At 48.6% G+C, this 23,617-nt stretch overlaps 1 protein-coding gene across 2 annotated transcripts in view; it reads right to left on the bottom strand.

The window, feature by feature from the left end:
* The window catches only part of CLK3 (CDC like kinase 3), a 60,451-nt gene that overhangs the window by 24,185 nt on the left and 12,649 nt on the right, over positions 1–23,617 (bottom strand). The window contains exons 5-8 of one of the 2 annotated variants that reach the window (XM_073579536.1): positions 15,139–15,232; positions 13,159–13,225; positions 2,301–2,417; positions 1,424–1,590 (exon numbers count right to left, since the gene is read on the bottom strand). In XM_073579536.1, coding sequence (XP_073435637.1) covers positions 1,424–1,590; positions 2,301–2,417; positions 13,159–13,225; positions 15,139–15,232 — 445 coding nt within the window. The remainder of the gene's footprint in view (positions 1–1,423; positions 1,591–2,300; positions 2,418–13,158; positions 13,226–15,138; positions 15,233–23,617) is intronic. The other variant, XM_073579537.1, reaches the window with a different exon arrangement.

Raw genomic sequence — 23,617 nt, 5'->3', positions numbered from 1 at the left:
CTCCCTTCTGAGCCCCACAGTGTGTCTAAACCACATTGAGTGTCCACATGTTTGGCATTTCCAAAATGGGGTCACTTGAGGGGGCTCTGTATATGGAGTCCACAAACTATTCTAGGAATTTCTGTACTCCAGGAGGCAAATTGCTCTCGGTCCCTCGTATTGTACAGCAAATATGGTGCATTTCCATGTTCAGCAGAAATTGGGGGATAAGTTTTGGTGCCATTTTTACCCATTTATCAGTGTAAAAATGTCAAATCTGGGGCTAAAATAAAATTGTTGTGGTAAAAACTACCCAACTGTACAAAATAATCACTGCCCCCTTAGAAGAATTCATCTGTAAAATGGTGTGACACTTGGGTATTTTCTGTCACATAGGTCCCTCAAAGTCACTTCATGTGATGTGGGGAAGCACGGTGGCTCAGTGGTTAGCACTGGTGCCTTGCAGCACTGGGGTTCAAGTCCCACCAAAGACAACACGTGTAAGGGGTTTGTATGTTCTCCCCGTATTTGCGTGGGTTTCCTCCGGATTTTCCAGTTTTCTCCCACACTCCAAAGTCATGCTGATAGGGAATCTAGATTGTGATCCCCAATGGGGACAGTGAAAATAATGTCTGTAAAGCAGAATTAATGGTGCTGTGAGTAAAATTAAATAAATGTGGCCCCTAAAAAAAAAAAAAAAAAAAAAAAAAAAAGTTTGAAGGAACATACAAGGCACTGACAGCGTCAGTCTGTACAATGCACTACCGAGCTCAGATCAGGCTTCACTGCTCTGGATCTTGCTGAAGCTTTGTCCCTTCCGCTGACAAGCGTTGCAATATACTTTCTAATGATCAGCAGGATCAGTGCTAGTCTGCTGAATGCGGTGCCCTCAACAAACTACGTGGGCTTTTAGCTTTGAGTCAGTGAAAGGTGCTTGGTTTTAGAGGATGCCTTGAAACTGTAGGCATAAACTAGGTCCTTGCATTCTACAACCATGCTTTTTGGTCAATGATAATTACAAATACTAAATGACACTAGAGAATATGGTAGATCAGAGTAGAAAACATTACACTGTATCCTTATTGTAAGTGTAAACAAGATTGTGACAAGCAGTATACAGGATCTCATTTGTATGGTGAGCGCACAAAAAAGAAAGTTGGTGTGAATAGGGGACAATTAAGACTCTTCTATTTCACCCCAATTGCTTAAGGGTTTGGAGTAACAATAGCAATAGGTGTATTTAAACCCTTGTGATTACAGAGCTAGCATTTTGAAGGAGCTAGAAGAAGTTTAGTTTTCTTATTTTTACTTTATTAGTTTGTCAGAACATGTTTATATTGGCTATACCTGTAAATAATCACAGTTATGTTCTCATAAGAATAGTGAACAAAAGAGTTACAATTAAGTAAATCTGATCATCATCATAAATGTGTAGCCAACTTACAATTTAGCGCGTGAAACAGCTGGAAGGCCATGTGCCGAATCTGCTGCAGTGGGTATGGTAAATAATTGTTCTCCTTCTGGAAATCAAAAGTGCTTTTCCCAAGTAGCTCAAAAGCAATGCATGCATGTCCATGGTAGTCAAATGAATCCAACATCATTACACACATGCTAGGGATAGAAATACACAAGTTAGTCAGCCATGGCAAGTCATCACAGGTTTGATTAAGTCAATATAAAAAAAAAAAGTATTAATATTTTCTATTCTACACTATCTGGTCACACGACAGCCAAGAAAAGCCAACAAAATTTTAGGGATGCTAGAGGAATAGCAGGAAGTCGGACTGGGCTCAAGTCTGTGGATCCATGGGTAACATTGGACCAAACTCGGATGACATGAACAGACTGAATTGAGGAGATGAGAAAGAAAAATTAAAATGACAGTCACTCTAAATAAGCAGCAATAAATCTGGGTGGGATGGGGGTCGGGACTAAAACACAAGAATATGATGACAGCCTTTTTAACTGTCACTAATGCAGAATGTATCAATGCATGCATGGCACCTGCATCCCACTGCATAGGCTCTTTGGGTGGAATTACAAAAGTCACAGCTTTTAAGATGGCTACTGCATCTAGGCAGGGACAGAATAGATAAACGCATTGCAATGAGTATGCCATAAAGATCTTTAGTGAAAACTACCAGTATGTCTGGAAAAGGTTTAGAGGTCTTCATTTTAATACACTTTTAAAATTGCCTTAGCCACCATGCTTTTTTGGAGAAAAATAATGGCTTGAAATTATAGGTAAAATAGTTGTATTCTGCAGTCAGTCGTGTGTAGTTTTTCAAACATTTTGAAGAGATTTGTGGAAAAATTCTTACTTTTTATTTTCCTTATCTTGTTCTTGAATCTTCTTCAGAACATTAATCTCCATCTGAGCAGCCTCCCGATACTTTCTTATGTTCCGGATGATCTTTAGAGCAACTCTGGTGTTTCTTCTAAGACCAAACGAGAAAAAAAGGAGATTTTTGTGTACTCATTGTAAAATCTCTTTCTCTTAGCCTTTAATTGGGGGACACAGAACCGTGGGTGTTATGCTGCTGTCCACTAGGAGGCGACACTATGCATAATCTGAAAAAGATTAACTTTGGCTCCTCCTCTGCAGTATACACCCCTGGACGGCGTCAGCCTTCTCCAGTTTTGTGCAAAAGCATTAGGAGGAATATACCAGAAACATAACCATGCCTGTAAAAAAAGGCTACTATAAACAGGCTCAAACAACAATATGAGAACCCAACCGTAACAACGGCCCGCAAGGGCTACAGGGTGGGAGCTGTGTCCCCCAATTAAAGGCTAAGAGAAAGATTTTACGGTGAGTACACAAAAATCTCCTTTACTCTGTCGCCTTATTGTGGGACACAGAACCGTGGGACGTCCTAAAGCAGTCCCTGGGTGGGAAGCAGTGGACGAATATTGTGCTGACAGTCCCCTAGACTTGGGGTACTGCCGCCTGCAGGACCCGTCTACCCAGGCTCGCATCCGCTGAGGACTGGGTATGCACTCTGTAGTGTTTTGTAAATGTGTGCAGGCTAGTCCAAGTGGCTGCCTTACACACTTGATGTGCTGAGGCTTGATGCCGAATGGCCCAAGAGGCCCCTACCGCCCGCGTAGTGTGCGCCGTGATACCGGCCGGAAGGGGAGAATTGTTGAGGCGGTAAGCCTCTTGAATGGTGGACTTGATCCACCTAGCAAGGGTGGCTTTGGAAGCCGGTAGGCCCTTGCGAACGCCTTCTGGAAGAAGGAAAAGTGAATCAGACTTCCGGAAGGGAGCAGTCCTAGACACGTAAATACGCAATGCCCTGACAAGGTCAAGCGTATGCAGAGCCTTCTCTACCCTATGAACGGGAGCCGGGCAAAGAGACGGTAGTGATATTTCCTCATTGAGGTGGAAGCTGGACACGACCTTCGGAAGGAAGGATGGTACTGTACGGAGAACCACCTTGTCCTGATGAAAAACCAGGAAGGGTTGTCTGCAGGAAAGAGCTGAAAGTTCAGACACCCTGCGTAGCGAGGTGATTGCCACCAGGAAAACCACTTTCTGTGATAGAAAGCGGAGTGAGACCACCCTAAGGGGTTCAAAAGGAGGTGACTGTAGTGCTGTCAAGACCAGGTTGAGGTCCCACGTCTCCAACGGACGTTTGTAGGGGGGAACCAATCGGGAAACCCCTTGGAGAAAAGTCTTCACTTGCGGCTTGTTAGCAATACGCCTCTGAAAGAGCACTGAAAGCGCTGACACCTGGCTCTTCAGCGAGCCCAGGGATAGCCCGGCGTCCAGGCCTGACTGAAGGAACCCGAGGACCTTTGGAAGAGAATAGGGAAGTGGAATCTGCCCACGAGAGTTGCACCATGTGAAGAAAACCTTCCAGGTACGATAGTAAATCCTGGCTGAAGTTGGCTTTCGAGCCCTGATCATGGTTTTAACAACGTCCGGTGAAAAACCTGCTTGGGTCAAAACCCAGGTCTCAATGGCCACGCCGTCAAATTGAGAGCCCCTGAGTTCTGGTGGAAGAACGGGCCTTGTGACAGGAGGTCGGGACGTGTGGGGAGACGCCAGGGAGCGTCTGCTGTGAGTTGCACGACGTCGGCGTACCATGTACGCCTGGGCCAGTCTGGAGCGATCAGAATGGTGGGAACACCCTCTTGTTTGATCTTCCTCAGGACTCTGGAGATCAGGGGGAGGGGTGGAAAAATGTACAGAAGCTGGAACTGGGTCCAGTCCTGAACCAGGGTATCTGCTCCGAGCGATCGCGAATCGCGCGTCCTGGCCATGAAATTGGGAACCTTGGCATTGAGATGGGATGCCATCAGATCCACGTCCGGGGTCCCCCAACGATGACAGATCTGACCGAAGACTTCGGGATGGAGAGACCATTCCCCCGAGTCCATTCCTTGTCGGCTGAGATAGTCGGCTTCCCAGTTGTCCACACCCGGAATGTGGACCGCGGAGAGTACCGACCTTGCATCCTCCGCCCATTGTAGGATACGCGTTACTTCGGTCATCGCCTGGATGCTGCGGGTGCCGCCTTGATGGTTCACGTATGCCACTGCCGTGGCATTGTCCGACTGTACTCTGATATGAGAGTCTGCCAGCAAGTGATGGAAGGCTTTCAACGCCAGGAAGATGGCCCGAATTTCCAGGATGTTGATGGGCATGGTCGATTCCCTTGGTGACCACCTGCCTTGCACTCTGTGATGTAGGTGCACAGCGCCCCAACCCATAAGGCTTGCGTCGGTGGTCAAAACCTTCCATTGACCGGAGAGAAAGGATTTTCCCCTTGCAAGCGAGGTTGGCTTGAGCCACCAGTGCAGGGACCTCCTGGTGTTTGCTGATAACTGGAACTCCCTGTCGAGGGAGAACGGATTCCTGTCCCAGGACTTGAGGATGGCCAGTTGAAGGGGTCTGAGGTGAAACTGGGCAAATGGTACCGCCTGCATTGCTGCTGCCATCCTGCCAAGTACTCTCATGGCATACCGGAGAGATCTGGGGGACTTGCGGAGGAGTGTGTGAACTCCCAGACGGAGAGCCTTTGCCTTGTCCCTGGGGAGGATCACCAGACCCTTGGAGGTGTCGAATAGCATCCCCAGGAAGGTCAGAGACTGACTCGGGGTAGTCGAGGACTTCCGTAAATTGACTAACCATCCCAGGCGCGTCAGAGTGTCGATCGTGATCGAGACGTTGACCTCGCAGTCCTTGAGGGTGGGGGCCTTGATGAGAAGGTCGTCCAGGTATGGAACGACTACTATGCCTCTGGAGTGCAGAACATCCATGGTAGCTGCCATGACCTTTGTAAATGTTCTGGGGGCCGTGGCCAGACCGAACGGGAGGGCCACAAACTGGTAATGGTCTTGGTTGATTGCGAATCTGAGAAACCTCTGATGGGCGGGAGCAATCGGTATATGCAGGTATGCGTCCTGTATGTCTATGGAGGCAAGATATTCTCCTTTTTCCATAGACGCAACGATTGACCGGAGGGATTCCATGCGAAAGTGACGAACTCGAACGTACTTGTTGAGTTGCTTGAGGTCTAGTATGGGTCGGACGCTGCCTCCCTTCTTGGGCACCACGAACAGGTTGGAGTAGAACCCTCGGAAGCGCTCTTCTGCTGGGACTGGCACTATGACTCCTGCTCGCAGGAGGGAAGAAACCGCTTGACGGAAGGCCTGAGCTTTGAGCGGGGATTTTGGAGGGACAGAGGGAAAAAAACCTGTGCGGTGGGCTGGTAGTAAACTCGATTTTGTATCCTGAAGACACTATTTCCTTGACCCACTTGTCTTCTGTAATAGGCAGCCAGACCTGCTGAAAGAGTAGCAGTCGTCCGCCTACAAGTGGGGTGTCTTCCAGAGGGCATGAGTCAGGACGAGGTAAAAGTCTGAGGTTTTCCTCCTTTAGGTTTTGCCTGGCTTGCCTTTGATTGCCAGTTCCTGTCCGGCCTTTGTGCCGCACGTGTGTTGTCCCTGCGGGGGGAACGATTACGGTTTTGTGCTGGGCGTGAGACGGACCAGCCCGAAGAATTCCGAAAGGATCGGAAACGAGATTGATTACGCCTTTTAAACGTGCGTTTTGGTCTTAGTTGAGGGAGGGAAGTACTTTTGCCCCCGGTAGCATTGGATATCATTGTATCCAGCTTTTCACCGAAAAGACGGCCACTAAAGTACGGGAGATTTGTTAGGGACTTTTTTGAGGCCGCATCCGCTTTCCATTCTCTTAGCCAGAGAATACGCCGGATTGTAATGGCGTTTGATGCTATTCCCGCTATTCCTCTTGCAGAGTCCAACGCTGCAAGGACCATGTAATCTGCCACCACTGCAATTTGCACCGCCTAGTCCGCCAGCTGAGGATTTGAAGCTTGAAGGCCCTTTTGCAATAGAGCAGCCCAAGCCATGATGCCCTTGGCTGCCCAAACTGAAGCAAATGCGGGAGCCAAAGAGGCACCTGCCGCTTCAAAGATTGAACGAGCCATGCGTTCGACTTGTCTGTCTGCCGTGTCCTTGAGGGTTGAACTGTCCGGCAGCGAGAGAAGCGTTTGTGCTGCCAGCCTAGAGACTGGAGGGTCCACTTCAGGCGGATCTGTCCAATCCTTGGTGTCTTTCTGTGGAAAGGGGTATTTTGCTTCCAAATACTTGCGATTGGCGAATTTTTTCTCAGGATGCGAAAAATGCTTAGAAAGGATTTTTTGAAATTCCGGGTGATTAGGGAAGACCTTCGATGGTTTCTGAACACTTTCAAAGGAAATCGTGTGTCCTGGTGCTTCCGGGGTTGGATCTGAAATGTCCAGCACCCGAAGGATGGAAGAGACGATATCCTCAACTATCGCAGTATTGCTAGGGGGACAAGGGAGCAAAGCGTTCTCTGTTTCGTTATCTGAATTGGAGTCACATATGCCCTCTGAGTCCTGCGCATCGCTAAGGAGCTCCCTAGCGGGCGAACTAGAGCGGAGGTTTCCCGTGGTCTGGGATCGTTGTGGAGATCCGCATTGTCCTTCTCTATCAGGGGACGGCCTCGGTGACCTGAGGCCACTGTGTCTTTCCCTGGAGGGGGAAGACCTATTGCTATGTGAGGACGCAGCTGAACGCGACCTGTGGGTCCGCTTACGCCTCGAACTGTCGGAAGCGCCCTGATCATGAGACCGGACGTCCCTTTGCTGGGTAACGTTCATAGCCGAGACATGAGCCTGCAGTAATGTGGAGGTCAGGTTATCTATAGACTGTGTCATAGACTGCGACATCTGAGTCGCCCATTCCGGCGCAGTAGCGGTCGCAGAAGCGTTGGTAGGGACTTCTTGGGGTTCTGATCCTGTTTTTTGGGTACAGTCCCGGCAGTGCGGGTACGTGCTGCCGCTGGGGAGAGTGGCCTTGCAGGCTGTGCAGACTGCATAAAAGCAGTCTTGCCTGGTTCTTTTCCTTGAGCCCGACATAGTACCTAGGCTGATTAGTGGAGGCCCTACAGGGGTATCTACACAGAGGAAAGGAGGAGAGCGCTATATGGTATAGCAATTCACAGCTGAGTACCAAGGACCCAGCTGTGATCTTACCCCACCGGTGCTCCCCCTTAGGTCCAGCGCTGATAAATCCCACGTCCTGTGCCCCCCGGAGACTGCTGTGCTGCGTTCTTCCAGGTGCAGCAAGATGGCCACCGGATTCTGAGGTGGAGAGGGAAGGGGGCGGAGAGCTGGAAAAGGGCGCGCTGGGCCATGTAAAAGCACGCCCCTCCTGCCTCGATCCGCCCCTTCTATGACACTGCAGTGTCATTTTCGTCATCCGGGGGCGGGAATGGGGCGGCGACTTCGGCTAGGCCGAAGCCACGGCCTAAATTTGAGGACTCCTGCCCAGCAGGGCTCCAGGACGGCGCGGTCGTCCGCGGGGGGGGGGGGGGGGGTCGGATTTAAACCAGACCCCCCCCAGAATGAAAGGAGGGCTGGCGGTGGGGCCATATATGTGACTGGGGCCCTGTGGAGGGTCCCTTGTGGCGTCAGTGCTGCAGAGACCGGGGCGCAGGGAGCCCGGTCTCTGATAAGTGCCGTGCCTCTCTGCACCTCCCCCGGTCCCAAAAGGAGCCCACAGGTGGACTGGGGTCCCTGGTGCCTGGTACAGGCCCTACCTGCGGTGTCTCAACCTAATACCCCCAGAGGGGGATTAGGGAGGGTGCGGTCCCAAAAGGAGCCCACCGGTGGACTGGGGTCCCTGGTACAGGCCCTACCTGCGGTGTCTCAACCTAATACCCCCAGAGGGGGATTAGAGAGGGTGCTGCTGTCACCGTCAGGGAGCTTCATCGTCGCCTCGACCTCGACCCAGAGCCGGACGGAACTGAGGAAGGAGGGGGGTCTCGACCTCAAACCAGTACCCGAGGGACTGGTGAGGGAGCGACATGGGGAATAGCCACCTCGACCTCAACCGGGTACCCCTAATAGGGGACCGAGGAGGGAGCCATGCCGGGAGTCTCGCTGGAGACCCTCTTTTCTTCATCTGTAGTCCTTTGGAAAAAAATCCAGGAAAAAGACGGAGTGTAAAAAAAAAAAACTTAGGTGTGCCTCCGGCGACACTAAGCAAAAACTGGAGAAGGCTGACGCCGTCCAGGGGTGTATACTGCAGAGGAGGAGCCAAAGTTAATCTTTTTCAGATTATGCATAGTGTCGCCTCCTAGTGGACAGCAGCATAACACCCACGGTTCTGTGTCCCCCAATAAGGCGACAGAGTAAACAAGCCAGCTTAAAGTTGCTCTGTACAGAACAGTAAAGTTATGTGCCCACAATCCAGAGTTCCTGCGGGTTTGACACTGTGTATTTATTTATGCAGTGTCAAACCTGCAGCTGCCAGATGTTACAGCATGGATGGGATTTCAAGAAATCTCATGTTATACCATACGGCTGAATTTTTACATAAAATGGACCCATCTATTCCTTCCCTATGCTGGTGTTGCATCCTATCTAGAGGTTCCATATTTCACATTTTTTGGGAAAGTCCACTGATTAAACTATTCTGGGTGACAGTCCATCTCCTCACTAAGCATGTTTTCAGAGTAGAAATCCTAACAAAAACTCAGCTCTATCTATTAAATATTTTCCCTGAATCCATATCCAAGAGATCCACTAGATTGCTTTTACACACATTAACAGCAGCACACTGTTTGATTGCCTACCATTGGAGCAAACCTCTTCACCTTCCCAACTAGATCTATATTCTCGCATCAAGGATATCAGGAACTTTGAATACCGGGCAGCCCTCAACAATACTGTAGAGATTTAACCTTGTTTGGTCTCCATGGGATTCATTTTGGGCCATGGTAAATATATGATCTCTTTAAGATGGATATAATTGGTCATAATATTCCACTTCATCCCCCCCCCCCCTTTAATTTTGTCCGAGTCTGTGTGTTAGTTTGTAAAATTTTACAAACAATCTACACGAAAATGTTTAACTATTACTATTAGACATGTGTAAACCTATAAATGTTAGTGAAAAATCTAAAATGCCTAATTATTTTTTTCTTTCCTTTAAAATTTGAAAAATAGGGATTTTTGTGTACTCACCGTAAAATTCTTTTCTCCGAGCCATTCATTGGGGGACACAGACAGTGGGTGTTATGCTGCTTGCCACTAGGAGGACACTAAGTAAACCAGAAAAAGTTAACTCCTCCCCTGCAGTATACACCTGCTCCCTGGATGAGATTTCTCCAGTAGGAGCTTAAACAGTCAACAATAACCATAACTATGTCACAACCTAAGAATGCTACAATGAGCCAGTAGGCTAAACAGGGTGGGTTCTGTGTCCCCCAATGAATGGCTCGGAGAAAAGGATTTTACGGTGAGTACACAAAAATCCCTATTTCTCCTACGCCTCATTGGGGGACACAGACAGTGGGACGTCCTAAAGCAGTCCCTGGGTGGGGAGCATACATCTACTAATACCCCATGTACCACTGAGTCAACACTGACGAGAGCTGCATTCGTAGAGGCCCTAGAATGAATTTGGCAATGTTTTGTAAAAGTATGCAGACTGGACCAAGTTGCAGCCTTGCAGACCTGTTCTGCCGAGGCCTGGTGCCGAATGGCCCAAGAGGCACCCACTAAACGGGTAGAGTGCGCCTTAATCTCCGCTGGGACAGGCGCCTTCCTGATACGGTATGATTCCTGAATCGCCAAGCGAATCCACCTTGCTAGCGTTGCTTTTGAAGAGGCTAGACCCTTCCTATGCCCCTATGGAAGTATGAACAGGGCATCTGACTTGCGGAAGGGAGTCGTCAGCGAGATGTACCGTCTCAGAGCCCTAACCACATCCAGGGTATGGAGGGCCTTCTCAATGCGATGGACTGGCGCCGGACAAAAGGAAGGCAAAACGATTTCCTTGTTGAGATGGAAAGAGGAGATGACCTTGAGCAGGAAGGACGGGGAGATCCTGAAAACTGCCTTGTCCTGATGAAAATTCAGGAACAGAACGGCAGGACAAGGCTGCCAATTCCGAAACTCGTCTAATTGACGTAATTGCCACTAGACAGACCACATTCCAAGAGAGGACAGTCAGTGACACGTCCTGCAGCGGTCCGAAAGGAGCCTCCTGTAAGGCCCCGAGAACCAGGTTAAGGTCCCATGATTACAATGGCCTTCTATAAGGAGGCGCCACGTGGGAAACTCCCTGAATGAACGTCTTGACCTGAAGCTTGGTGGCAATTTTGCGTTGGAAAAGCATTGACAAGGCCGAAATTTGGCCCTTGAGCGAGCTAAGAGCGAGGCCTGACTTTAATCCGGATTGAAGGAATTCCAATATGGCCAGAATGGAAAACACCAGAGGGGGATCGACCATGATCCTTGCACCACGAAAAGAAAGTTTTCCAGGAGCGATGATAGATGCGCATGATCACAGGCTTCCTAGCACTAATCATGGTGGAAATCACGTCGTGAGAGAATTCAACCTGTGCTAAAATCCAGGATTCAATGGCCACACCGTCAAAGACAGGGCCCCGCAGTTCTGGTGGTAAATCGGGCCCTGTGAGAGTAGATCAATGCGATCCGGAAGTCGCCAGGGGACGTTGGTGACTAGTTGTATTAGTTCTGCATACCATGCTCGGCGCGGCCAATTTGGTGCGACTAGGATCACTGGTACTCCCTCCACTCTGATCTTCTTGATGACCCTCGGAAGCAAGGGAAGAGGGGGAAAGATGTACGGGAGCCGGAACCGGTGCCATGGCAGAACTAGGGCGTCCGCTCCGATGGCGCATGGATCGCGCAATCGGGCAATGAACCAAAGAACCTTGTTGTTTCGTCTTGAGACCATGAGATCCACATCCGGAGTCCCCAACGATGACAAATCTGTTGTAAGACTTCCGGATGAAGAGACCACTCTCCCGAGGCAATGCCTTGGCGACTGAGAAAATCTGCTGCCCAATTTTCTACGCCCGGGATGTGGATTGCTGAGATGGATGAATGGTTGGTCTCGGCCCAATGGAGGATGCGACTCACTTCGTGCATGGTCATCCTGCTCCGGGTACCTCCCTGGTGGTTGATATACGCTACAGCCGTGGCATTGTCAAATTGGATCCTGATGGGGTGACCTGCGAGGAGATGGTGGAAACTCCGTAGAGCTAATCTGATCGCTCGTATCTCCAAAATGTTGATGGGGAGACGCAACTCTCAGGTTGTCCAACGACCCTGTGCCGTGTGATGACGAGGTAAAAGACATGGCCCCCGAGATTAGGATTGCGCATCTCGTAAGGAAAGAGAGGTGCCAAGAGGAGGGGGCGGCGACGTTAGTGTAGGCGGCGCTATTCAAATTGCAGCCTAGTAGGCCGGAAAAGCCGGGGGCTAAATTTTTGAGCCTACCCGCGGTGGGCGGCGCTAGTGTGGGTGGCGCTATTCAAATTGCGGCCTAGCAGGCCGTTAGAGCCGGGGACTAATCTTCGGCCTACCCGAGAGCGGAGGGGGGGGGGGGGGGAGTGTGTGACCAGGACCCGACCCCATACCTCCACTCCAGTGTTCGGCAGGCCGCGCTGTCCGGGGCCATCCATGCAGGTCTTCTCATCGTCCTGGGCTGATGAAGCAGAGCAGGAGGAGTTCTTAAAGGGGTATGCTCAATCGATCCTCCCTATGGAAGGGGGATGGAGAGCTATGGGGCTGATTCAGGGCATTCGGAAGTGCTGTTCCAGTCTTCTCCATTGCACTCCACGCGCTTGCCCTCGTATCCGTGGATTACCGGGACCGTAAGGATCATCGCCATCATCGCCAGAGGAATCCGCCCCAGTCGTCGCAGGAAAGTGTACGGGGAGGTATACTCCGCGTGCTTGCCTGTTGTTGGTTCGGGGGAGAGCGGGCTGTAGAAACGAACCGTCGCCCCCTCCACTACGTTAATTAAAAAATAAAAATTTACAGAAAATTAAAAAATAAAATAAAAACAGTGGGGTCTGAAGCCAGACCCAAGTGCCTCCTATAGACACTAAGCAAGAACTGAAGAAATCTCATCCAGGGAGAGGGTGTATACTGCAGGGGAGGAGTTAACTTTTTTTCTGGTTTACTTAGTGTCCTCCTAGTGGCAAGCAGCATAACACCCACGGTTTCTGTCCCCCAATGAGGCGTAGGAGAAATTTTCAATAAGAATTACAATTTAAAAAAAAATCCCATATCCACCATGCTTCCACAGATGTCGGCAGATCACCCGCGAAGACTGACATGCGGCGTCTCTTTTCAGACCGCAGCATGTCAATTTCTCTTACGGAGACGCCAGTCTCCACAAGGGAAATTACATCAATAGAATACTGAACGAGGTAAATGCGCACGGTTCAGTGAACACATGCGGATTTACCTTTGTTCAATAGAAGGCAGCGCTTTGGACGCCACGAATATAAGCTGCGTCCAAAGCGCTGCTAGTTCTGGATCGTGGTCACCTGGCCTAATAGATCTAAGTATTTTTCTTATTATTGAGGTGGATGGAGCCTCCATTTTACATTAGTATCCCTCAGATTTTGTATTGGGGCTTTTCTGTCGGATCTCAGAAGTATGTGCCATAAGACACTGAATGAATTAAAGGTTAACACTTATAGAAATTATTCTTCTGCGGAAGACGATCTAAGTACATATTGCACAAAAGGAACCCTGTGTGATAGCACATGGAGCCATTGCAGCCTTCACTTCAGGTTCTGCACATTGGGCTCTGTCATGTAGCTGTAAGAGAGGATGTTTCATCGTGACAAACCTGTGATGGTCCAAGCACTCCACCACCCTGCCGAAAGTCCCCTCACCTAGAATTCTCACAATTTCATCTGAAAGACACAGAGAGCAGGGGGTAGATATTACAACAATGTGAAAAGTGAGAAAATAAAGCCAGGCTTTATGTAACAGTCTGACCAGTTCCTTCACTGCTGTGCAGATATCCAGAGTCCATCTATCAACTATTCCATTTCCATATATTGAACAGAAGCCAACAGACAAGTTGAACATTCATCTAAACTAATCTTAAAGTTTTGTTTTCTTACATAAATAAAAATGGGCCAATAGGGATATTGAAATCAGTCCAACTGCATATCTGCCCCACTGCTGTTTGTGCCCCCTGGCAGTTCCATGGTGTCCCTTTCCCGGGACAGACATCACGTGCAGTCAGTCAGCAGTCCCCGATTGGCTGCAGCCTTCAGATTGAAAGGAAGAGATTGCCGTTTTTCCAGCCTTAGCGGCATTGTGAAGGCTACAGACAATCAGTGACAGCTCACTGGTTACACTGGCCACGTGATGAGACCAGGAGACGAGAGAGGAATACAGGCAGCAGTGGGGTAAAATGATGGGAGTCTGGCAGGTATCAGTTTTGTTTTTTTCTTTTAATAGCTACCATGGGCCAATTTTTTTGCAAACAAAAATAGTAACTTTCATCTCTAAGGAACTAAAATGCATGCTTTTCATTATAGATCTTGGTTGGGAACACTACTATTTTTTATACCTTTACCATCAAGCCATTAACAGTTGGAGACAACTTCATATATGTAAACGGAGTTGTCTCCATCTGCTGAGGTAATGGCCGAACATATCCCTAAGCTTTTCTGTAGAAAAGTGCTATAATATTCTGATATATTACAGGGGATTATTTCAAAAATAGCCTTTTACTCTTACTGTATTTTATTCCCATTGCTCCCAAGTATGCAGATTTTTGTAAATCTACCATATGGTTGCAGAAAATTTCCTGCTAACTCAGTCGTTACCAAGGGGCATACTCCCAGAGAATCCTATAAGCCGCATCCCCTTGTTAAAATAAAAATTAGCACAAAGTAAAGGCCCACATCTCTGAATCTGTATGGTGAATTTAAATAAACCAAAAAAAGCAGAATAAACAGGGAACCAGTGGGAATAAAATAAGAGTCAAAGCTGGGCACTTTTGTCCTGGTGACAGGTCCTCTAAAAGATTAAAAGGGAGATAGAAGACCTCATGTCAGTAACAGAACAGGTTAGCTCTACAATAGTAGTTAAATGGATTGTCTCACAATTAAATATGACATTTCAACTGAAATCACGCAAAACATTAAATCATGTCGGTACACATGCCAAGTAATTCAGCCACATTGTCAAAAATAACTCATATATGGGCAGCAGAGTAATTCGCTGTTGCGTAGGCCAAGCAAAATAGATCATAAAAATAATGGTGAATTCGTACATTCAGCAGCTTTGAAGATCTGTTCTACAGACATCTTTGAGAGGCAAGCACGTGAATTTCGGCAGGCCCTATTTAGAGGAATGGGGCAGATCTAGAAATTAGTAGCTACAAATCTGATGTATGAGAGTTCACCCCTCTAGCACCTTATTCTTGCCAGTACTGGGCTCAGTAGGTGGAATGTCTGAGAAGGGAACTGTTCTGCGTGATCTACCAGAGAAATGTAATATTTAATTTATGAGAACATATTTGAAGGGCAAAAAAGATACTCAAAGTATACCTATGATAGAAAAGACCTCATGGACAGAGCACCATTCATTATCTTTCTGCTAAGGAAATAATATAGCTGCCACAGGGACTCTGCAGTTCTGCCAAGTAGTGAAAGGGATGGATGGTTATACAAAGCATTCTACCCTGATCTGACCCAGCATCTCCTTTCATGGTCATTAGCCCTGCAGTTATCTCATGGGGTAGGGAAATTCAGGGGAAAAGCTGAGGAAGAGTAAGTATGTTAAAGTTTTACGGAACAGGCTTCAGTACATCTGTCCAAGATGCGGTCTCCAATCCGGCACACCAGGTGCCCCTCCTTGTCATCTTCAATACTCTGGCTGTTCTTAGCACTTCGATGACTCTTCTGCTCGCCCAACAGTCACAAACAGGAAGGAGTTGGTTTCATTGCCGATAAAAACCGAAGGTGGTTACATTAAGACGACACGATCCACGTCCGTGTAGGTGAATGGTGTGCAGTCATATAAAAACATAGAACGATAGGGGATATTGCAAAGGGAGACGTGCAGGTTAGAGACGCCTCAGCACTGAAGCTGGACTAAATGAGCATAGAAATTCTCTAAAATGTCATTTCTCATTTTATTACTACTACATATATGTACATAGAGGAAGTTTAGGGAACGAATATTCTCGATTACACATATGTTTATAAGATAACTACAGAGGAAGTTAACTTCAAAGCTCACCATAAGCAAAAGAGTATCTTGTAACATTCACAAACAGTAAAATGTAACCATCAGCAGGCTCTTTATTCACTCAAGAGGGTTTACCCTAGATGACAAATATTTAAAGAGAACCTTTAGTAATTTTTTTCTAACCTAACCTGTCTACAAGGAACTAGGTTTTAATTGTGCAACTTCACAGAAAAAAAAGGGAAAAATTAAAAATTATTCACTTTGCCAGTGTTCTTGCATTAAAAGTTCCAAAGTTTGGTGTAAATTAGATATTTACAACAAAATTTAGCAACTTTGTGTCAGCTTCATCAATTTGCTAAAAAAAGTGGACAATTATGACCAACTACAACAGGTCAGATTTTCAATTAAGTACACAAAGAACTGGTGTAAACTATAGCCAAAATCTACATCGGTTAACAGCTTCTTTGGACAGCCCAAAGAATAAATCTGGTGCACCTCCCTTCAGTGGGCATTTGGTTTATGGCTTATCAAATGGTATGAAATGCTAGTCTTGATAAATTCCTGCACTAGTCTTTTCATATACAAAGAAAAAAAAATATCAAGTCGATTCAGGAAGACACTTCTCCACATGCCAATCCCAAGCTGCAGTGGTCAGAAGTCAAAATAACTTTTGATCACTGGAGTTCAGGAAAAAACAGATTGTCGGAGAATCAGGCAAGAGTTTCAACACATCTATTTTGTGACAACTTACCCTAAGAGCAGGTGCACACCAGCCTATTTTCTCTCATCTGAGAGATTCAGTCAGATTATGCTCAGAGAGTGATCAAATTTTCTCAGATGAGGAGGAAATTGGGAAATATAGGGACTTTTGTGTTCTCACTGTAAAATCCATTTCTCCTAGTCAATCATTGGGGGACACAGAGACAGTGGGTGTTATGCTGCTGGCCACTAGGAAGACACTAAGTAAACCAGAAAAAAAGTTAGCTCCTCCCCTGCAGTATACACGCTCTCGCTGGATGAGATTTCTCCAGTTCGGTGAAAAAAGCAGTAGGAGCATAAACAGTCAACAATAACCATAACTATGTCAAAACCTAAGAATATTACAGTGAGCCAATAGGCTAAACAGGGTGGGTGCTGTGTCCCCCAATGATTGGCTCGGAGAAAAGGATTTTACGGTGACTACACAAAAATCCCTATTTCTCCTACACCTCATTGGGGACACAGACAGTGGGACATCCTAAAGCAGTCCCTGGGTGGGGAGCATACATCTGCTAATACCCCATGTACCACTGAGTCAACACTGAGGTACTGCCGATTGCAGGCTGCGTCTGCCGAGAGCTGCATCCGCAGAGGCCTGAGAATGAATTAGGCAATGTTTGCAAAGGTATGCAGGCTGGACCAAGTCACAGCATTGCGGACAGGCCTGAGAATGAATTTGGTAATGTTATGTAAAAGTATGCAGACTGGACCAAGTCGCAGCCTTGCAGACCTGTTCTGCCAAGGCCTGGTGCCGAATGGCCCAAGAGGCGCCCACTGACCGGCTAGAGTGTGCCTTAATCCACGCTTGGACAGGCACGTTCCTGACATGGTAGAATTCCTGAATCGCCAAGCGAATCCACCTGGCTAGCGTTGCTTTTGAAGCGACTAGACCCTTCCTATGCCCCTATGGAAGTATGAACAAGGCATCTGACTTGCGGAAGGGAGCCGTCCGCGAGAAGTACCGTCTCAGAGCCCTAACCACATCCAGGGTGTGGAGGGCCTTCTCAATGCGATGGACTGGCGCCGGACAAAAGGAAGGCAAAACGATTTCCTCGATGAGATGGAAAGAGGAGACGACCTTGGTCAGGAAGGACGGGGACGTCCTGAGAACTGCCTTGTCCTGATGAAAGTTCAGGAACGGAGAACGGCAGGACAGGGCCGTCAACTCCGAAACTCGTCTAATTGACGTTATTGCCACTAGAAAGACCACCTTCCAAGAGAGGACGGTCAGTGACACGTCCTGCAGCGGTTCGAAAGGAGCCTCCTGTAAGGCCCCGAGAACCAAGTTAAGGTCACATGATTCCAATGTCCTTCTATAAGGAGGCGCCAAATGGGAAACTCACTGAATGAACGTCTTGGCCTGAAGTTTGGTGGCAATTTTGCATTGGAAAAGCACTGACAAGACCGAAATTTGGCCCTTGAGCAAGCTAAGCGCGAGGCCTGATTTTAATCCGGATTGAAGGAATTCCAATATGGCCGGAATGGAAAACACCAGAGGTGATCGACCATGATCCTTGCATCACGAAAAGAAGGTTTTCCAGGTGCGGTGATAGATGCGCATGGAAACAGGCTTCCTAGCACTAATCATGGCGGAAATCACGTCGTGAGAGAACCCTGCCTGTGCTAAAAACCAGGATTCAACGGCCATGCCGTCAAAGACAGGGCCCCGGAGTTCTGATGGTAAATTGGGCCCTGCGAGAGTAGATCCATGCGATCTGGAAGTCACCAGGGGACGTCGGCGACTAGTTGTATTAGTTCTGCATACCATGCTCGGCGCGGCCAAACTGGCGCGACTAGGATCACTGGTACACCCTCCGCTCTGATCTTCTTGATGACCCTCGGAGACAAGGCAAGGGGGGGAGATGTACGGGAGCCGGAACCGGTGCCATGGCAGAACTAGGGCGTCCGCTCCGATGGCGCATGGATCGCATGATCGGGCAATGAACCGAGGAACCTTGTTGTTTAGTTTTGAGGCCATGTGATTCACATCTTGAGTCCCCAACGATGACAAATCTGTTGTAAGACTTCCGGATGAAGAGACCACTCTCCCGAGGCAATGCCTTGGCGCCTGAGAAAATCTGCCGCCCAATTTTCTACGCCCGGGATGTGGATTGCCGAGATGGGCGAATGGTTGGTCTCGGCCCAATGGAGGATGTGACTCACTTCGTGCATGGCCATCCTGCTCCGGGTACCTCCCTGGCGGTTGATATACGCTACAGCCGTGGCGTTGTCGGATTGGATCCTGATGGGGTGACCTGCGAGGAGATGGTGGAAACTCCGTAGAGCTAATCTGATCGCTCGTATCTCCAAAATGTTGATGGGGAGACGTAACTCTCAGGTTGTCCAACGACCCTGTGCCGTGTGATGACGAAAGACCGCACCCCAGCCAAGAAGACTTGCGTTGGTGGTTACTACCAACCATCTTACTGGGAGAAAAGACCTCCCTTGATTCAGGGAGGACCTCAGTGTCCACCACCTGAGGGCTTGCCTGACCCGCAGGGACAGAAGGAGCCGACGGTCCAGGGAGAACGGGTTCTTGTCCCAAACTAACAGCAAGGCATGTAAGGGACAGAGGTGGAACTGTGCAAATGGAACTGCTTCCATCGCAGCCACCATCTTTCCGAGAACTCTCATGCTGAAACGAATGGAGTGAGAAACCGGTCGGGAAAGAGTCTGCGCTGCCTGTTGTAAGGCTTGGGTCTTTTCTGGAGGGAGAATGACCAACCAGCGGGAAGTGTCCAAGATCATTCCTATAAAAGGAAATCTGCTGAGCCGGTTTTGGGAAAGACTTTTCGAAGTTTATCTTCCACCCCAGGCAAGAAAGTGTATTTACTGTTATATCCACGGATTCCTCGCAGGCTGGAAGGGACGGACCCTTGATGAGCAGGTCATCCAGATACGTTAACACCACCACTCCCCGAGAGTGAAGAATGGCCATGACAGCCGCCATGACCTTGGTAACGACCCTGGGGGCGGTGGCGATTCCGAAGGGCAAGGCAACAAACTGAAAGTGTTCCTCATGAATTGCAAAACGCAGGAACTGCTGGTGGGATGAGCAGATCGGAATGTGATGGTAAGCGTCCTTGATGTCGATGGATGCTAGGAACTCTTTTTCCATGGAAGCGACAACTGATCGGAGAGATTCCAATCGGAATCGCCGTACCTTGAGAAACTGATTTAACAGTCTGAGATCCAGAATGGGTCACATCGTCCCGTCCTTTTTGGAACCACAAAAAGGTTTGAATAAAATCTCCTGAACCTTTCGTGATGAGGGACCGGAATGATGACTCCGTCCCTTAGCAGAGCCTGAACAGCCTGAAGAAAGGCTCTAGTCTTTTTTGGGGGGGGAGAAGAAAATTCTATCTTGTGTCCGGAGGACACCAGCTCCCTGACCCACTTGTCGTGGACGATTACGAGCCAGGTGTGGCTGAAGGAACGTAGGCAACTGCCAACTTTGTCGGTGTCCGCCGGATACAGCAACAAGTCATTGGGTAGAGCTATGAGATCTGGCTCCCCTAGATCCAGAAGCCCTAGGCCTGAGTCTCCAAGAGCGGTTAGGTCTGTATGAGACCTGGGAGCCTCTGTCTCCGCTCGGAGACCGACCTGATCCGGAAGAGAAGGTAGAGGAGGACAAACCGGAATTGTTGCGAAAAGGTCGAAAACGCGTCGGCTGTTGGTTGCGAAACGGCCAAACAGCCCCTTTTGTTGAGGAAGGAATTTACTTTTTCCCCAGTAGTATCAGAAATGAGCTGGTCCAGTTTCTCTCAAAAAAGACGACCTCTTTGAAAGGGGAGAGAAGTCAACGATCTTTTAGATGTGGCATCCGCCCGCCAGCCGCGGAGCCATAGGGCTCTTCTAATGGAAATCGCATTAGCGGCAGTTTGAGCAGCGCAATTGGCGGCATCAAAAGAAGCGTCTACTACAAAGTCCGCTGAGTGAATTATCTGCCTGGCAACAGTGGTTGCCTCAGGCGGAAGATTGGTGCCCTGTAAGGAAGTAATCAAGACTTCTGCCCAAGCGGCCATTGCCTTAGTGACCCAAATTGCCGCGAAAGATGGAAAAAGAACTGCTCCTGAAGCTTCAAAAAACTGAACGGGCAAGGTAGTCAATTTGACGATCGGAGGGGTTTCTGACTGAGGAGCCCTCAGAAACAGATAGGAGAGTTTTAGAAGCAAGACGCGATACAGGAGGGTCAACTGGAGGGGACTGTAACCAATCCTTCATTAGGTCTGGATCAAAACGGTATTTAGCCTCAGTAGACTTTTGCCCTGTGAACCGTTTATGTGGCTGATCCCTATGTTTCTGGACAATTTCTTTAAACACCGGATGGCTGGTAAATAACCTGCACACACGCTTGGTTTTCTTAAATGAGATAGTGTGTGCTGGAGCGGGAATATTTTCCTCATCCAACTTCAGAATCCTGTTGAATGATTCTATAAGAGAATCAAGCGACTCTGACGTGTCAGATTCGAATTCAGAGTCGTGCTCGCTGTGAACCTCAGGAGAGGGAGAGCGAGAGACAGGAGTCGCCGATGCTGAGGCGCCAACGGGACGCGTCATGGGTCCGCTTTCTAGAGACCTGACCATCCCTTGAACGAGTACGGCCCCTTCTGGTGGACGGTTCCCGGCAGACCCCAGAGCCCTCCACGGGAGGTAAAGACACTTTCTGACTTAAAGAGTCCTCCCGGAGGGAGAAAATAGCCTGGGTCAGAGACTCTACCGACCGTGACAGGGACGCAGCCCACTCAGGGGTACTAAACGCAGGAGGCCAGTCAGCAGCGGCGACGAGGGTGTTGGAGCGCAGGCCGGGTCGCAGTCCGTGCATAATGGATTAGTCTGTGCACTGGGTAAGGCAGACTTGCAAGTGGTACACACGGTAAAAAACGCAGTGTGCTTCTTAGCAGCCCGTTTAGCCTCCTAAGATTGAGACATAGCGCTCCTGAAAGGGTTAACGGCAGAGTCTGTCTGCAGCTGCAGGGATTGTGCCGGGAAGGAAGCTTTAATCTGAGGGTAGATGCAGCTTACCCACGGTCCTGTGCTGTGTCCCCCGGGAGGAAAGCAGTGGCCCTGTGGTGTCACCCGGTATCTGGCTGTCCAGAGCAGGCTGAGGTAAAAGACATGGCACGCGAGATTAGAATTGCACGTCTCGTAAGGAATGAGAGGCGCCAAGAGGAGGGGGCGGCGATGTTAGCGCGGGGGCCGCTATTTAAATTGCGGCCTAGTAGGCCGGAAAAGCCGGGGACTAAATTTCTGGCCTCCCCGCGGTAAGTGCCGGGCGGGGGGCCCGCGACCGGGCGCCAGTGTACCGCCGCTGACGCTAAGTCAGCGCTTCTCCCGGGGACAAGGAACAGACCCCATACCTCCACTCCTGTGCTCAGGCAGCTGTCCGAGGTCTTCCAGCTGCAGGTGCCTCATCCTCCGGGCGATGTAGCAGAGCTGGAGGAGGTCTTAAGGGGTATCGCTCAATCGATCCACCCCGTGGCAGGGGGATGGGAGAGCTCTGGGGCTGATTCGGGGCATCCGAGAAGCGCTGCACAAGTCCTCTCCATGCACTCCTGTGCTTCGTCCTGTTGCGCTTGCCCTCGTATCCGTGGAGTACCGACCATAAGGGAACCATCGTCAGAGGAATCACCCCCATTTGTCACAGGAAAGTGTACGGGGAGGTATACTCCGCGTGCTTGCCTGTTGTTGGTTCGGGGGAGAGCGGGCCGTAGAAAGGAACCGTCGCCCCCTTCACTCCGTTAATTAAAAAATACAAATTTACAGAAAATTCAAAAAGAAAATAAAAACGGTGGGCTCTGAAACCAGACCCAAGTGCCTCCTGCAGACACTAAGCAAGAACTGGAGAAATCTCAGCCAGCGAGAGGGTGTATACTGCAGGGGAGGAGCTAACTTTTTTTCTGGTTTGCTTAGTGTCCTCCTAGTGGCCAGCAGCATAACACCCACTGTCTGTGTCCCCCAATGAGGCGTAAGAGAAAAAATAATTTCTCAATCTTCTCCATTCTGCCAGGCCATGAAAATCAGACTACATTTAGATGTGAGCTGAGTGCAGTCTGATTTTTTCCAGACATGGGCATGCTACATTTGTTTCCTTGGAACAGCTCAGTTAGAGGGTAAAATATATACATGTCCAATAGACCGTATTTTTCGGCTGTGGCTAACTACTGTTCCCGCTGCTAAAAAGAAATGAATATTCACTGCATTCCAAGCTCATTTCTCTTTCATTGCATTTTGGTATGCTTGGCCTTCAACCCTGGTCCTGGTATGCATTGCCCCATCCTTATAATTGGCACCCCCATTGTGAATATTCATTTCTCTTCAGTAGCGGCACACGTTACCACCGGCAGCAGCAGGAAGATGGTGGCTGACACTGCACGCTATTGAAGAGCAATGAATACTCACTGCTCTGTGTGCATAGTCCAGTTGAGTACTCCATCAGCTGTGCTCTGTTTGTGAGCAGCGCTTGACGTCCCTGCCATGCGCAGCTTACAAGCATAAAGCAGTTCCTGGCACCGGAGCAGGATGCTGCAAGGGAGCGTCAGGTAGATAAGTGTAATTTTTTTTGTAATGTTTCCTGATGGGGCCAATTATAAGGATGGGGCCAATTATAAGGATGGGGCCATGCATAACAGGACTGGGATAGGGGCCCTGCATACCAGGATAATGATGGGGACCATGCATACTACGACGTGATGGGGGCACTGAACACCAGGATAAGGATGGGGGCCACACATACTACAGCGAGATGGGGGCACTGCATACCAGGATAGGGATGAGGCCATGCATACTAGAATGAGATGGGGTAGCCTGCATACCAGGATAGGGATGGGGCCATGCATACTAGGACGAGAAGGGGGAACCTGCATACAAGGATAAGGATGGGGCCATGCATACTAGTATAGGGATGACGGCGACCATTCCAGCCAGGATAGAGATGAGGGATCCATGCATACCAGGGTCAGCATGAGGGGGCCATGCATACCAGGGTAGGGGATATTAAGTACAGAATTGACCACATTTTTTTTGCTTCAATTTTTCTTTCCTAATTTCCTTGTCTAAAACCTAGGTGCGTCTTGTGGTCCGGTGAGTATTATAACCAGAAAAATACGGTAATTAGATATATATATATATATATATATATATATATATATATATATATATATATATCATATGCAGATTTGTAAAGTGTTATCTTTTCACAGGAAGACCATTCATTTGTTTTGTTACATCAGTTTATTTACATCAATGTGTCACTAGAATTAAAAAAAAAAAAATCAAGGGTAGTTTTATGAATGTTACAATATACTTCAAGAGAATATTCAACTTTAGGTTTTAGT

This window comes from Dendrobates tinctorius, unplaced genomic scaffold (genome assembly GCF_039654945.1).
Source record: "Dendrobates tinctorius isolate UK_male_01 unplaced genomic scaffold, ASM3965494v1 ptg000062l, whole genome shotgun sequence".
Lineage (NCBI taxonomy): Eukaryota > Metazoa > Chordata > Amphibia > Anura > Dendrobatidae > Dendrobates > Dendrobates tinctorius.
The sequence above is the reverse complement of the archived record's forward strand: the minus strand, read 5'-3'. Positions and strand labels throughout refer to the sequence as shown.